Source organism: Carassius auratus, chromosome 30 (genome assembly GCF_003368295.1).
Source record: "Carassius auratus strain Wakin chromosome 30, ASM336829v1, whole genome shotgun sequence".
In the NCBI taxonomy this organism is placed as follows: Eukaryota; Metazoa; Chordata; class Actinopteri; order Cypriniformes; family Cyprinidae; genus Carassius; species Carassius auratus.
This window is the reverse complement of record NC_039272.1, coordinates 2196963-2210418: the sequence shown is the minus strand read 5'-3', so window position 1 is coordinate 2210418 and position 13456 is coordinate 2196963. Positions and strand designations below refer to the sequence as shown.

Here is a 13456-nt window from a genome sequence, read left to right as displayed (position 1 = left end):
TATTACAACTGAAGATATTATGTAATGCTATGATATTACACTTTCCCAAACCATGATCTGACACTGATCCGTGTCAGGGCTAGGTGATTCATTGAATATTCACAATATATAAAAAATACTTTTAAAATGATAACAATTTATGTAATCTTATGATATCTTAATACTTTTTTTGATGGTAAATTAAATTTCCCCAAAGATTCTCCTTAGACTTATACACTAGCAATTCTTCTTAAGGCAAAGTTAAGACAAAATGTTTCAATATTTTCATTTAAGTCAGATTCTATGGGATTAGAAGGTTGTAGCAACAAATTAATAAATGGTAATGCTGTATATATATATATAGAGAGAGAGAGAGAGAGAATCCCTATGTCACAAACATTAAAAAGAACTTTATTAATGATTGCTGCCTGGAAACTAATTGCAAGCTCTGACACAGAAGCATAAGAAAGTACACGAGTGACATTTAAAATCAGCTTGAATAAAGATTAGCTTAATTATTACAAAGTAGTGCAGTCAGCCTAAAGACTACAGAGTTTAGAATCTTACATCATCTATTCCTTGGTGAACTGTAAATAGCACCAAACTCCATTCAGTCAAACATGGAAGAAACATAAGAGGAGAAAACAAAGCAAAAACTGAAATATAGCAGGCCCACAACATCTAATAAGACATTCAGACATGTTGTAATTCAGAGTATTGCGGTACAAATCAACCACAGGAACAAAGTGACAAATCAGCAACAAGGCATCTGAGATATTATTAACAAAATTATCAATGCAGCAAAATGCATCTGAAATTTCTAGTCAGAGTTGGATTGTTTACCACTTATAAACACACTATTCCATTAAGACAGAAACCTTTGTGGAATCTGTTTAGATCTTCTTGCCATCACCACTGCAATATAACACAAAAATAGAGACAACACACTTGCAACGGTGCCACATACTAGCATCTTGGTCCACACAGAATCATACATCTACCATAAAATCACAAACACATATGCCACTTCATGGGATCAGATAATGAAAAGTTTAAAGAAGAGTTAAATTCTTGGTTTCGGTTTTATACATATTTTGAGACAATTTAGCACATCAGTGAGGCTGATTCTCAGCTTTCCACCTTCTGTTAACACGAAAGAAGAACAGTAGCGGCGTCTACCTAGTCATACAGAGACACATAATACATCATGTCATGGTTCCTTGCCATTTTCTGTGATCAGCAATACTAATATCCCATTAATACCCATCATATCTTTAGATTGATTTACATGATACTAATCATATTAATGTCCCTGCCATCACACAAGGTGCTCTATGGTTTCAGACACTTCACAGTGCCATTCGAAACCCAGCCATCACACTTCAGCTGCACCAGGATGTCCTGTTGTGTATCAGGTCATGATAAGCAATCTTTCAGGACAGCACGTACCGGATCAGAACAGGTCACCTGGGATCAAATATTGTATTGCAGGGCATTATAAGGCACCATAAACCAACTGAAACTGAACATGTTATATAACATTTAATGGCAAGTGGTATTTAAAAAATAAGATCAGAAATAAGTTCTTAAACGGGAACAAACCAAAAGTTTTAAAATTGTAGTTCACATCAATAAGCTCATAACTGGCTGATAACCAATACATGGCCAATAACACACAAGAATCTAAAAACAACATTTATCATCAATGTCAGGTCAGTGTTTTGGTGTTTAAGTGAATGTAAGCATCACAACATTGCAATATGGATAGCTATTTATTTTGAGAATCTGAAACATTCTATAAAAGTAAGAGAGCATCCTTCAAGAATCTTTGAAACGGTGTAATCTTGGTTCTAATGTAGTTACACCTATAAGTTAGATGACTGCAAAAGTAATCTAAAAAAAGGTATATTGTATAAACGAGTATGCATACCTAAATATCCAATACCCATTGAAACAATATATATTAAATGTATTTAAACTTGTTATAAATTAGTAAATATGGAAGTACTTATTTAGCACTATTTTATGATGTTGTTTAGCACAGCAGTCAACGTTGTTGTTTTTATTGGGCTTTAAAAATAAAATTGACTGAAAAATATTTTTGCTTTATTTACTGGCATCTCATATACAATTTATGTGTTGATTTAAATACAAAAAACAAAAAACATGCTTCAAATGCCTAATTTTTTTCAGGTAGAAACATTGGACACAGGAAATATAAAGACGAGAGAAGAAGACATCCTGCACACTGATATGTGTGCCATTATGTCTCTGCTTTTAAAGCTGCAGAAGGTAACTTTTGTAAAAAATATATTTTTTACGTATTTGTTAAACCTATCATTATGTCCTGACAGTAGAATATGAGACAGATAATCTGTTAAAAAAAAAATCAAGCTCCTCTGGCTCCTCCCAATGGTCCTATTGCCATTTGCAGTTATGGACCGCTCCCGGTAAGAAACAACCAATCAGAGATGCGGTCCGTAACTTTGTTTGTGTTCAAAATGTAGAAAAGTTTATATAATAAGCGAGTACACCATGAATCCATTTTCCAAACCGTGTTTTTAGCTTGTCCTGAATCACTAGGGTGCACCTATAATAAGTGTTTATATTCAGACTATTTTAGATTGCTTCGGGGGTACCGCGGCGGAGTAACCCAGTACCTTTGTGATTCTTCATAGACACAAACAGAGAGAAGTAGTTCCGGCTACCATTCTTTTACGCAAGACGCAAGCAGTTCTGTTTATTAACCGCTAGAGCGTCAAAAGTTCCCTACCGCAGATTTAAATGCCCAATGAAGGTTGCATAATCAAATATTTGCTGTTTAAACAAACACTGGACTTCATTCAATCTTTTGGGATTGTTTTTTATATCTCAACACTGGGTTAAGAAAAAGAAAACTTGCATGATTTCAGAGGACACTATCCACTCCTTTTTTAATAAACATCCCAAAGTCTACACCTATATGCCAGAATCTGTCATCAGTTCATCTTCAGTCAACCCCAAATTTGTTCCAAACCCATTCTCAACCAACCATCAAGCATTCGCCTCAAATCAATCCTTCGTTCATCCTCAATCAAGGCCAAATGCCCTCAACTAAACCACAACCAGAGCTAAATCTGTACTCAGCCCATTCATAATCAATTTTCAATCCAAATCTTTTTTCAACCAATCCTGAATCTTTTCTCAATTCATTCTAAACCATACCTGAATCTTCCCTCGACAGATCCTGAATCTGTTCTCATTTTTTAACACAAGTCTTATTTCTTTGATACTTCTCATGCGCTCTAAATTCAACTGAGAATTCATACTGGCTCAGTAATGTTTCCCACAGTTCCCAGAGTAAAAACTATTAACAGCATTAACATTTATTAACCAAGAGTCACCAAGGCTGCATTCATTTTGATGGTACAGTAAAAACAGAAATATTATTACAAAATATATTTATATAATTAATATATTTTAAAAATCTATTTATTCCTAAATATTCAGCAGTCATTACTCCAGATGTCAGAGACACATGATCCATCAGAAATCATTCTATATGCAAATTTACAGTTCTAATTATTATCAGAGTTCAAAACAGTTTTGCTTCTTAATATTTTTGGTCAATAATTTTTTGATGAATGTTCAAAAGAACAGCATGTTTATAAAAAAATATATCTTTACTGATGCTTTTGATAAATTTAGTGCATCAATACTGAAAAAAATTAATTATTTAAAAAACAATTGCATCCTTATAAACTGATATATATTTACGAGGAAACTGTGATCATAAAGCCAATGTGCTGGAAAGAAGCCGGAGCCCATGCAGTTACCTGAAGAGCATCTTATGTACAAATTGACAGCCCACATCTTAATTTTTCCCTTCTTCTCGCCATCCCATTTCTTTAATTTCATTGCCTGTGACTCACCTGTTCGATCTTGGCGAGCCATTCTTTGTTACGGGCCAGTTCGGCCATGAAGGCCTGGTGCTTCATCCATTTCCTGTGCAGCTTCTGAGCTTCATCTCGAGCTCCATCTCGAGCAGTCAGCATCCTATCGGCCTCTGGGAGCTCTGCTCAGCTACACCATACACACACATGCACAGAGCAGTCAGCAGACAGCTACGACACAGACACACTCTGTCACAATCTTTTATCCATCATTTCCATACGCACACATACAGCACCAGGCCCTGTACACTCCACATCAATACAACACTGCAGCACCATGAAAAACCTCTTCACCTGCACCACCAGCACACACACATCCCAAAAATGTCCAGAGCAGAGGAGAGAGCAGCACCTCAGCAGAATGTGCAGCAGCAGTGGGGTCTGGAGCTCAGGGGTGGGGGATCCACTGGGTCCTCATGTCCTCCAGATTAGTGTCCAGGCCCCTGCAGTTCTGCTGCAGTATCCGTGCGTCAGTCCAACGACTCAGAGAAAACAACCGGTACACATACACACGCAAGACACCCACTTAAAAGCACTTGAGCTTCTACAGAATCCTTCAGAGAGGGCTGTTTCCTGTAAAACAATCACTGCATTATAATCCTTCAAGCCACATGAGAACCGAAAGCTGCGTCTTCGCCTGCTTGCGTCCACGTCAGGGGCGAAGCTCAGGTTTGAGTGCTGAATCTCTTCACCATCCTGCTGTCGATGTGGGTGGATGGCGGGTTCGTAGGAGTGGGAGGAGTCGCTGATGTGCGTGTATGTTGGGGGGGGACAGCAGATTTTTAGACACCTAACGACACAAGTTACCCTCTTTGAATGAGCTCACGCACTCGCAAACATCGTGCTGCGGAGGATGCGACGGCTGAATGGATGCACACGTGTGCTTTTGTGGGCAGATTCTCATGTGCTCTAGTGTGATTGCAATGCAGTATGCTGCAGTCTCTCTCTCTCTCTCTCTCTCTCTCTGTCAGCACAGTGAAAAAAAACTGCCTCAGTCCTATCAACAGACTTTACTGCAGTGCCTAAGAGTGAGGGAGGGAGGAAGGGAGGGAGAGAGCAAGAAAGAGGGAGAGGCGGAGAGAACGAGAGAGAGGGAAAAAGGGAGGGGGTGGTAGAGGATGAGGGTGAGGAGAGAGAAAGGAAAAGATGAGGCTTAATGATGGCACATTGGCTAGAAATACTGTGGGACAAACACACCTTGTATAGGCAGGGAAAGGGGGAAATGGGAAAGACAGGTGTAAAGGGAGTGAAGAGTAAGTGGGCAACATTTTTCATTGTCACTAGGGACGTTTATCTGCACCACAAGGATAGCTGTGTGTGTGTGCGCTGGGGGACAGTAAGGAAAGGAGAACAGATTGGTTTAGAAAACAACCACAGGGATGCTGAGGAACTGGAGGTCACAGCCTCAGCAGCAGTGCTGGTTAGTTGCCACAGGGGTGTGTGTGTGTGTGTGTGTGTGTGTTTGTAAGAATATCCATAAGGGAAGATTTGTCTGTTACATGAAAAAAAAGTTTTGAGGTGGATTGTGTTATTACAGAGGTAAAAAGGGATATCCAATTCTTGTTCAGTGGGAGATATCTTCACTGTGTGTCTGTAAGGAGTCTGTCATAATTTCAAACAGCTGAGTGAGAGCAGGGGAAAGGACACATATGTGTCGCTATAGCATAGCTGCTTCCAATTTAAAGAGACAGACACATGAATCTTCCCTCGATAGATCCTGAATTTGTTCTCATCAAGTCCTTTTTCCTTGATACTTCTCATGCGCTCTAAATTCAGCTGAGAATTCATACTGACTCAGTAATATTTCCCACAGTTCCCAGAGTAAAACTATTAACAGCATTAACATTTATTAACCAAGAGTCACCAAGGATGCATTCATTTTGATGGTACAGTAAAAACAGTAATATAGTGAAATATTATTACAATTTTAAATAAAACAACAGTTTTTTTTATTTATTTTCAAAAGCTATTTATTCCTAAATATTCAGCAGCCATTACTCCAGATGTCAGAGACACATGATCCATCAGAAATCATTATATATGCTAATTTACAGTTCTAATTATTATCGGTGTTGTGCTGCTATTTTTTTTATATTTTTTTGATGAACAGAGTGTTCAAAAGAACAGCATGTATATAAAACAATAAATCTTTACTGATGCTTTTGATCAATGTAATGCATCAATACTGAATATAATTCTTAAAAAAGCAATTGCATCCTTATAAATTGATATATATTTACAAGGAAACTGTGATCATAAAGCCAATGTGCTGGAAAGAAGCCGGAGCCCATGCAGTTACCTGAAGAGCATCTTATGTACAAATTGCCGACCCTTATCTTAATTTTTCCTTTCTTCTCGCCATCCCATTTCTTTAATTTCATTGCCTGTGACTCACCTGTTCGATCTTGGCGAGCCATTCTTTGTTATGGGCCAGTTCGGCCATGAAGGCCTGGTGCTTCATCCATTTCCTGTTTGAGAAATGCACACACCCAGGGAACAGAGGTTTGGACAGATTTTGATTTCAGAAACAATTGAAGCAATTAAACATCTATGTTATTAACTGCAGGATTTGGATTAACAGGAAATAAGAAACAAGGATTGGGTTATATATGCATTTAAAAATGTAGATTACTAATTTATAATTAACATCTGCCTCTAATTTATTGCTAAAAAAGCAAGCAGACAGTAGCTCAGAGATAGAAAATCTAATTATTATGAAAACCTACCATTTAAATTAATCAGAACCGCCAGCCTCAGATCTTGGTTTGAATCGATATGGCCATACTCCACAAATGAATCAGCATTTTGGCAAGTCTGCAGGCACAGGTGAAGGAGGCAGTGAGAAATCGTTCAAATTCAAATTAAAAGTGTCCTTATTGCCTCTTTTCATGGTACAAGCTGTGGTATTACTGACCTAGACTACTGTGTTGCAGTGTCACTGCATCAGGCCATGTGTTAATACTATTAATATTATGCTCAAAAAGCTTTTTTTTTATTATTATTATTTAATGTCATTGTTTGTTTTTCTTTTTACTATAACAATTAGAATAACAATTAAATGTTCTGTAACCCAGTGTTCCCAGTACAAAAATTATAGATTTGAAGAATTACCCAATTAAAACGCAACATGCATGAGAAAATGAGCATGAAATAAATGTTCAAATATTCACCATTGTTTTCACAATTTTCTGGACGTCAGAGTAAACTTGTCTCCTTCCCTGTTTAAATATAGCCAGAGACCTCCAGCTGTTTGGCGCCCCCCTGTGGACAACATGCTCTGCAATATAGGGACAATGCACTTCTACTACAGGAAACCACACAATCAACGATGAATTCATTTACATTTTTACATTTTCTATTTATACAGACAATTATGTCAGATAACAGGTTATCACTACAAATACAAGTTCTGCATGCCAGAGAGAACACTTCATTTAAAGACCTTTCAGCTGTGCTGCCATTAAGGACTGCATGAAGAATAGGATGCAAGAAAGCTCAACACCTTCTTCTCATTCACAAAAATAAATAAATAAATGATAATAATAAATAAATAATTAAACACACACACAACTGTTATGTCGGTCTGAAATCATTTTTGCTTATTAGCACAGTAGAACTTGATATTTGAAGGTCAGCAGCAAATAATAAAATAAAAATTAAGTGTTAAAGTTTAATTTTATTGCAGGTTTGCATTATATCATGAATTTGCTTTTCACAGTGTTTTATTAATTTTGACAAATACTGAATCTGTTTTTGTGCATAAATGCATATTCAAATGTAATCTCGAACTACAGTATCAAATCATGTTCACACACAGCACCTCTGCAATTACTCCAGATTTCTCTCAACATGGGAACTATCAGTTAATAAATGGTAAAACAAAGTAACTGGCATTACGTATTTGAAAAAGTAACTCACCTTAATTGCAATGTTTTACCTCCAACACTGCTTACAAAAAAGGGTTGGTTGAATCACCAGGGATCCTGCAACATCCAAAACATTGCTTTATGTCTAACAAAGCTTTAATATCAACACATGTCTGTATTAGACTTGGATGTATTATTTATGGGCTTGCAAATCAGACACATATTCCTCAGTCACTGGCCCTTTAACAACAGAGCAACTGCACAATGTTGGTTCTTTGTCTTTTCAAATTATTTCACTTTAATTAACCCCATTAATTTGCATGAAGGGAGCCAAAGGCAAACATGTACAATCAGGTGTTATTAATCCAAGCTCCATGGAGATGCAGTGTGTGTGTGGCTGTTTGAGAGCGTGTTTTTCAGAGGCCATGTTAATCCAAACCCTGAATGTGCAGGCATCTTTTCTAGTAACATCTAGCAGGCAATTATAATGTGCAGAACGCACCTTGAAGTCACTGGGTCAGGCAGATGTTATTACAGCTCATAGGGAATGACCTAGTGAGTGTTCCCATGGTGATAGTGCCAGCCAGAAGCATGCTGCATGTGCCAGTCCTCATCAGCTTCTCAGACGGCCAACAGCCACAGCAGCACAAACACTGTGGTTTCCTCTTCTGCCAGCCGTTTGTTCTTTATACTTCATTATTCTCGGACAAACCAAAAATGACAACAAACAATGACAAACGAGGAACATCAATAGAAAAAGAAAAGTCTTTGATTTGAAAATATAAACATGTTCATAACAACACTTCTTATTTCAATATATGTTTTTGGTTATTCATGATTTAGTTCAAATATTCCTTATAAAAAAATAAAAAAGCCTACCACCTTGTTATATCTTTTGCCCAATTTCCAAAATAAAAGGTTCAAGGTCTGCTAACGAGTTACAAAGATCAACTCAAACACCAATTAAAATATAAATAAAATAAAAAATCATGTTTTTGAGAACGGAATTCTTCAGTTATTGTGATTTCAACTCTAGAATTTGGCAGAAGTAATGTTACTCTGAAAATGTAAATATTTGTAATCTTTCTTCATTCCGCCGCAGTCTTTTTTATACTACAAACAATTGTAATTAAGAGGCATTCTTTAAAAATTATTTGATACTTGTCGCATTTTCATTCATGAATCATTTTCCCCCCAAAATTTGGTAAATAAAGCCGCTTATCGTGTTTTCTGAGGAAATATCAAAAAGGAACTTGTGTTTTGGTCACGTTTCGAGAAAATAACGCGATAGCTGGTTGTTATCGAGCTTTAGCGTGTTCTGTGATATTAAAATTAACATTATACATAAAATAAAACAAATACTACTTACTATTATTCGTATTGATATATATATATATATATATATATATATATATATATATATATATGCTTGGTGTGTCGACCAGTAGATGGCAGCATCGCGCAGCAGCAAACAGCGCGAGACCTCTCCTGCGCGACCCGGTACTAATGCTCCATGTGACGTCTGCACTTCCTCTTTTCTCCTGCTCCGCCAGGGCAGCCATGGTACGTTATATTGTTCTGTGGAGTTTCACCAAAAATCTGGTTTAATCCTAAACATGAGAACAATCTAGACCCAAACAAACTAAACGCCGTGAATGTATACATCCTCGACATTATATAAAATGTTTTATTGGGTCATTTTATGTGACGAATGAGATGATTATTACTCCCTTTTGCCGATTTCCAAACTCGTAATGCAGATGTTTTAATTCCTGACGTTTATGAGTGGAATTTTGGGTTAATCTTAATAAAACACTATTTTTTATTTGTCTTTATGGATTCGAAACAATTATGCACGCCCTTTAACTTACGAATTGTTTGTATATTTAGCGAAAATATTGATTAGCTTGAGGTAACGGTAGGCGGTAATAATGGACTCGGGCTGCTGGAGATCTCTGATGATGATACGCGTGTTTATCTTCAGGTGAACGTACCGAAGACCCGCAGGACCTACTGCAAGAAATGCAAAAAGCACCAGCCACATAAAGTGACCCAGTACAAGAAGGGCAAGGACTCTGTGTACGCCCAGGGTAAGTTCAGAGAGAGCAGCAGTAAGCTCACGGTCTGTAGACCTTTACCTGCATCTGTCTGTTTCTTCTAGGAAAGAGGCGTTACGACAGAAAGCAGAGTGGTTATGGAGGACAGACGAAGCCTATTTTCCGGAAAAAGGTATGCAGATGGGTGCAATAATTAACATGCTCAACATAGACCAGCAGTTTTCAAAGTATTTTCTTTTAGTATTACACCAAAGCTGTATTGGTGTATTTTTATGCAAGTTTCTATAATTAAAACACTTGAAGTGTTGTTGGAACGCAAAGCGGTTTACATATACTTTAAATAAATGATGTAGACCTAGTGAGGTTCATTTTATTTATTCAGCAAAATGTGTAACTTTTCTTTAGACAGTAAGTCTAAAAGAAATGTATGCTCTTCTAGTTCTTGGCAAAAAGGAGACCCAGTGGTGTAGACCATGTTGGACACTCTCTACACATGTCTTGGGGTTACTGTTAGCAGTAGGGGTCAGCGATATTACCAAAATCATATATCACGATATAAAAAAAACACAATAACAATATATCTTTATAGTGTTTCTTTTAATATTTTTTTTTTGTGATAAGATCTTTGATACCAATTTTCAAAACTAAAAAGGGATGCACGATACCTATTTGTTTTGTTTTTTCCTTTAAGCAACAAAAAAAGAGGGAAAGTATCCATAAACAAGATGTTTATTTGGTATTTAATAGGCCAAAATGGCTTTTGGATGTTGGAAACGATATCCATAACCATCTGAAATTAGCAGCAGTAACTGCACAGTAATTAGCCTACATTCAATACAAACATAGATGGACAGACATCAGCCTTTAGCTTTTGTATTTGAATTGGGTTGAAACTACAGAGAACTGGCCTTAAATGAAAAGATTAACTGTAACCATGTGAAATTAAAGGCAACAACTGCGTAGTTCTACAATCCAAACAACACAATCAACACACATTCAATAAGAGCTTTCTTAATCAGCTTTCAGTATTTTAGTTTTTAAATTTGGTTAAAAAAAAGGTCTTTACCAGTGAGACTAAATAAAAGTGTGTTATATTAATAAATTATTCTAAAATGTTTTAATTGGATGAATGAAAAACTTCAGCGTGCTACAGCAGGTGATTTTTAAATCAAATTTTCATCGGTGAATGGAATAAAGATTTAAGATGGTAGTGCAAGCAAGTTTACTTTGAAAGTTTAAAAGTAAATAAGACACGACAATATTTGAATAAAATATTTACCATATTTTTCGGACTATAAGTCGCATCAGTACAAAAATACGTCATGAGGGGAAAAAAACATGATATAAGTCGCACTGGACTATAAGTTGCATTTATTTAGAACCAAGAAACAAAAGACATTACCGTCTACAGCAGCTCGCGGCTGGAGACGGTAATGCTTTCTTTTGGTTCATGTCAAATTAATTTTGATAAATAAGTCGCACCTGACTATAAGTCGCATGACCAGCCAAACTATGAAAAAAAAGTCTTGCTTATAGTCTGGAAAATACGGTATTTGCAACAACTGATGGAGTTCTGAATGCAACGTTGTCAAGGTAACATTTGGTCAGTCATTCCCTTCACCAAGGGAGTTCCAAATGCTCATACGAGACAGTAAAGCCTTACACCCTTCAAAGAACACACTGTGGGAAACAAAGGTTTTGCTACAGATTGAGTGATTGTATGGATGGTTGCATATCAGGTGTGATTTTGTCCCCTGTGCCGCAGGCTAAAACCACAAAGAAGATCGTGCTGAGGTTGGAGTGTGTGGAGCCCAACTGCCGATCGAAGAGGATGTTGGCCATTAAGAGATGCAAACACTTTGAGTTAGGAGGAGACAAGAAGAGAAAGGTAAGGAATACACATCAGCTGACCAGACTTTGAAATCACATTGGTTAAACATTCTTCGAATTTTAACACAGAATTTGGAACTACTTGTTTTGATCGTAAAACTTTGGATGCACTGGAGATTATATTTTTTATCAATAATTGTTTTGAGGGTTTTCATTGTGGAAAACCTGGAACAAGCTTTATAAGGCGATTTGTGACTTGCATCAGAAATTAATTGGATATTTATATAGTAAACAAACATTTGTGGTTGATTTCATCAGCTAGAAATTGCTCTCCTTGTGAGGGCAATCTTTAAAAACAAAAAAGTACAATGCAGGATATTTTAAAAGTTTTACAGTAAATTTAAAAGCAGTAGAAATTAATTTGAGAAAAGGTGTATTTTATAGCGTCTAATTTTTTTTTTTTTTTTTTTTTTATTAATAGAATTAATCACGTCAAATGTTTGGGCTATCAAATATTTTTATGCCTGAACCAATGAAAACCGTTTCAACCTGAAGAGAATGAACATGCCTAATTTCTTTTCTCGTCTCTTACAGGGCCAGGTCATCCAGTTCTGAGCTGGGCCAAATTCTTCTATTGTGGTTTACCATCACTGTCAATAAAAGTTGTACACAGTTATGCTGACTCTTGCCTTTCATTCATCATCAGTATCAAACTATGTTTCCAAATTAAGTTCACCGTAGGCGACCAAAATGGCAGATTTGCTTCCGTAAATGCACACAAAAGTGTTGCTTTAACAGCAGATCTCTTGTGTGTCTTGTGCAGCTGTTGGGGTAAAGCAAATTGTGCATCTCGCAGTGGAAGATAAATCTTTACTTAGACTCTTGCGCTGTTTTGTGTGTAGTCAGGGATAGAACAAGGAGACACACCACACATTTAAAAAAAAAAAAAAAAATGAATGTGAGAAACCCCTATCTTGCCAGCTGTAGGAAAAGGTGTTATGTCAAAAGAAAAAAAAGTGCACGCATCACATTAAATCATCCTGATTACATTGTCAGTTTTGATAGCCAATATGGTGCATGTAAATTAAATGTGACCCTGGATCACAAAACCAGTCTTAAGTCACTGGAGTATATTTGTAGCAATAGCCAAAAATACATTATATGGGTCAAAATTATAGATTTTTCTTTTATGTCAAAATATCATTAGCATATTAATTAAAAATCATTTTCCATGATTATATTTTGTAAATTTCTTTCTGTAAATATATTAAAACTTAATTTTTTGTAGTAATATGCATTGCTAAGAACTTCATTTGGACAAATTTAAATGTGATTTTCTCAATATTCTGATTTTTTTGCACCCTCAGATTCCAGATTTTCAAATAGTTGTATCTCGGCCAAATATTGTCCTGTCCTAGCAAACCATACATCAACGGAAATTAAATCTCAATTAAATAAATGGACCTTTATGACTGTTTTTTTGGTCCACGGTCACAAATTGTGCCCAGGTAGAATGACCTCCCAATCTCAATTCGAACAGCTGAGTTTTTACTATTTAAAAAAACAAAGTTTTTTTGCCAGCACTTGACCTCTTAATACTAGCACTAACCTTTTCCTTACTATTCTGTTCTTTAAAAATAAACCTTGCTGTGTGTACTGCGCTAGACTAACTGAGACTTGTCATGGCACTTGTATACTGCTGTTCTCTCATTATTATTGTTCTCAGTTTTAAGTCACTTTGGATAAAAATGCAAATGTACTTTTGAGATTTCATGTCTTCCTTATTTATGTG

The 13456-nt window shown here is 36.3% G+C and overlaps 2 protein-coding genes across 4 annotated transcripts in view; one reads left to right on the top strand and one right to left on the bottom strand.

Annotated features, from left to right (window-relative positions):
- Positions 1-6330, bottom strand: part of LOC113048844 (spectrin beta chain, non-erythrocytic 4-like) — a 29482-nt gene extending 23152 nt beyond the window's left edge. Inside the window, exons 1-3 of one of the 3 annotated variants that reach the window (XM_026210743.1) lie at positions 6307-6330; positions 4264-4484; positions 3891-4041 (exon numbers count right to left, since the gene is read on the bottom strand). In XM_026210743.1, coding sequence (XP_026066528.1) covers positions 3891-4013 — 123 coding nt within the window. In that variant the 5' untranslated portion in view covers positions 4014-4041; positions 4264-4484; positions 6307-6330. Of the gene's footprint in view, positions 1-3890; positions 4042-4205; positions 4907-6306 lie in introns of those variants that run through there. The other 2 variants (XM_026210744.1, XM_026210742.1) reach the window with 2 other exon arrangements.
- A 2900-nt stretch (positions 6331-9230) lies between these two features.
- Positions 9231-12340, top strand: LOC113048843 (60S ribosomal protein L36a-like). The gene is made up of 5 exons (XM_026210741.1): positions 9231-9340; positions 9762-9867; positions 9939-10006; positions 11600-11722; positions 12259-12340. The coding sequence occupies exons 1-5, from the start codon at positions 9284-9286 to the stop codon at positions 12277-12279; spliced, it is 375 nt and encodes a 124-aa protein (XP_026066526.1). The 5' UTR covers positions 9231-9283; the 3' UTR covers positions 12280-12340.
- The last annotated feature ends 1116 nt before the right edge of the window (positions 12341-13456 follow it).